At 43.2% G+C, this 2,500-nt stretch overlaps 1 protein-coding gene across 1 annotated transcript in view; it reads right to left on the reverse strand.

The window, feature by feature from the left end:
* cps1 (carbamoyl-phosphate synthase 1, mitochondrial) overlaps positions 1–2,500 on the reverse strand; it is a 79,698-nt gene that overhangs the window by 8,791 nt on the left and 68,407 nt on the right. The window contains exon 34 of the mRNA XM_063213444.1: positions 1,900–1,998. Within this exon, the coding sequence (XP_063069514.1) occupies positions 1,900–1,998 (99 nt within the window). The remainder of the gene's footprint in view (positions 1–1,899; positions 1,999–2,500) is intronic.

The following is a 2,500-nucleotide window of genomic DNA, read 5'->3' on the forward strand; positions in this document are numbered from 1 at the left end:
AAAAAAAAGGGGGCCAAGTGTGTGTGAGTGTGTGTGAGCCCATCACCTCTGGCAGGTTAACAGCCACTTAAGCCCTGGTGCTCTCTGGGAAGCAGGCTGCTACTTATAGCGGGCCAAACGAACGTCTCGCCTGTCCTGTCTCTCCTGTGCCTGAACATGTGTAATGGGGGAGCTGACGCACAGAGCAGGGAGAGCTCCTGTCAGGAACAGTCTGGCTCACAAGAGGGTGTCGCCGCCAGGTTGTACGGGGTGGGGAGGGGAGGAAGGGCAGAGAGGAGAGGAGAGGAGAGGGAGCCAGACAGACAGAGGGAGGTGGGGGGAGAGGGAGAACGAGAAGGAGAGAGACAAATAGGGAGACGGAGAGAGAGAGAGAGAGAGAGAGAGAGAGAGAGAGAGAGAGAGAGAGAGAGAGAGAGAGAGAGAGAGAGAGAGAGAGAGAGAGAAGAGTGGCCTTCTACCTGCAGTGCATCGCGTGTTCTGTGTTGCAAGTAAGATTCAATGTTTATTACATTGACGTTTTGCATACCGGGAGACAAATATGTAACGGATAATAGCCAACGAAGTGACCGGCTCCACAAAGTTAATGGCGAGTCTGTGATTAGTTAACTTTCCCCAGACAATATGCATGGTTCTACTGCGTATCCCTTAGATATTGTCTGCATTCCAAACGAAGATTAGTTTCTGAAGATACGTCTAACTTAGTCGCATGCTTGACGCCTGACTGGTTCCACGGAATTAATGGTCACCCCATCAGCCAACCAGAAAAGAGAATTCCGTTGCGAAGGCAGATAAATGACTTTCTAAGACCAACACTGCCACATGAAAAAAGTATTTTTTACATGTCCAGTGTTGACTGTTGACTGTTGATCTCTGTTTAGTGTTAGAGTTAGAGTCAGACATGAGGTACCCAAAGCTGGCATTAACAACGTATGACAGTGTTTCCCATACCTTGAGCAAACTTTGGTGCACCGCCATAGTTTAAATTTGGCCGCCATAGTTTATGAAAATGTAAAATAAAATTAAAAAAAAGATTTTTACACGATTTCCGTTTTTAAAAAAACTATTTGAAAAATGATTTCCTTCGCAATTTCCACCTGGAGTAAATACATCCTATAGAGAAAACCATGACTGCTTGAAAGACAGAGAGATCAAAAGCCTAGTCAAGTTGTTGTAGTTAACTTTGGTTTGGGAGCAATAAAAAAATCCTTCAGAGAAGGGACAGTTGGGATGAGTTCACTCGCACTTCCCAGGCTTTGTTTTACAGTTGTATGATAATGAGTTAGGTGACAGGCCTTCATTGACACAGCAGAGGAGACATCGGGCTGCATATAGAAATGAATGTGTAATGAATGTGAAGATAGACATAAATGTGTAATCCGTTGTTCAGCCCTTTTACTGGGAGGAATTTTGAAAAACTGGCCCTGTGACCAGCAACCTTCATGTAGAATGTGTACGCCTATGTGTCGTGTGTGGGGGAAAAAGGCATAGCCTACTCTCTTAGACCCTTTTTGTCTGTGTGTTAACAATTTCACAGTGGTCCTAAATTCTTATCTATGCTCCTATTTTGTTTTAATTTTTTTCATTGCATAGACCCCTGCATGAGGGACGAATGAAAAGTGTGTTGCAAACAGAAATGATTCACTGTACTGCATTTTTAAAAATATAAATGACAATGAACTACTATACATATAATGGGTAAAATCTTATGTAATTTCTCAAAACATAAATGTTTTTGATGTCCCGCGTGACATGCCCCTCAACAAACAAATCACGGCTGCCCCCATAGTTTCCAAAATTTCTGTGGGAAACACTGTATGATCACTGAGTGCAAAATAAACTTTCATTCCATGCATTGTACTGTATTTCATACAGCAAAATTTAAAACTTTGAGTTGTTTACCTGGATGCCAATGAGAATTCCCTTCTGAGGAAGCTTGAAGCCAGTGGAGAGCATGGCCTTCAAAAAAGCTGAGTAGATATTTGGTCCAAAGCAAGCCACCTGCACAGGTTGACAAGACTTTAGTATATGTCATTTTTTGATTTGCAGCGCAAGTTAAAAGATACTGTATAGGCCCTTTTCCACTGCCGCTTTTCAGGTAGGCCTACAGCTCGACACAGTGCGACTCAGCCGCCACTTTCTGCTTTTTGAATAGGCACGACACAGCTCAATAGTAAAGCAAAACAGTGGCGGCAGAATCACGATGTGTCGAGCTGTAGTCGTACCAGAAAACCGGCAGTGGAAAAGAGGCATATGTGTTCCGTCAAAGCAGGAGTGTCAAACTCAAAGTGACTGAGGGTCAACATCTAATTTTCACAAATTTTTCCTTTTTTTAAACATTTCTCACACACTCTTTCCAATCATACATGGTGTACGTAGTTCACATGTGCCTGCACATCTTGTCCTGAGTGTGAACTGTTTCATTGGCCTGGGTCCACTCATGGTGTCCTATGGCACACCAAATTTCATTTTCCAAGTCTTGTTGTTACGCTATACATTGATG

This window comes from Engraulis encrasicolus, chromosome 13 (genome assembly GCF_034702125.1).
Source record: "Engraulis encrasicolus isolate BLACKSEA-1 chromosome 13, IST_EnEncr_1.0, whole genome shotgun sequence".
Lineage (NCBI taxonomy): Eukaryota > Metazoa > Chordata > Actinopteri > Clupeiformes > Engraulidae > Engraulis > Engraulis encrasicolus.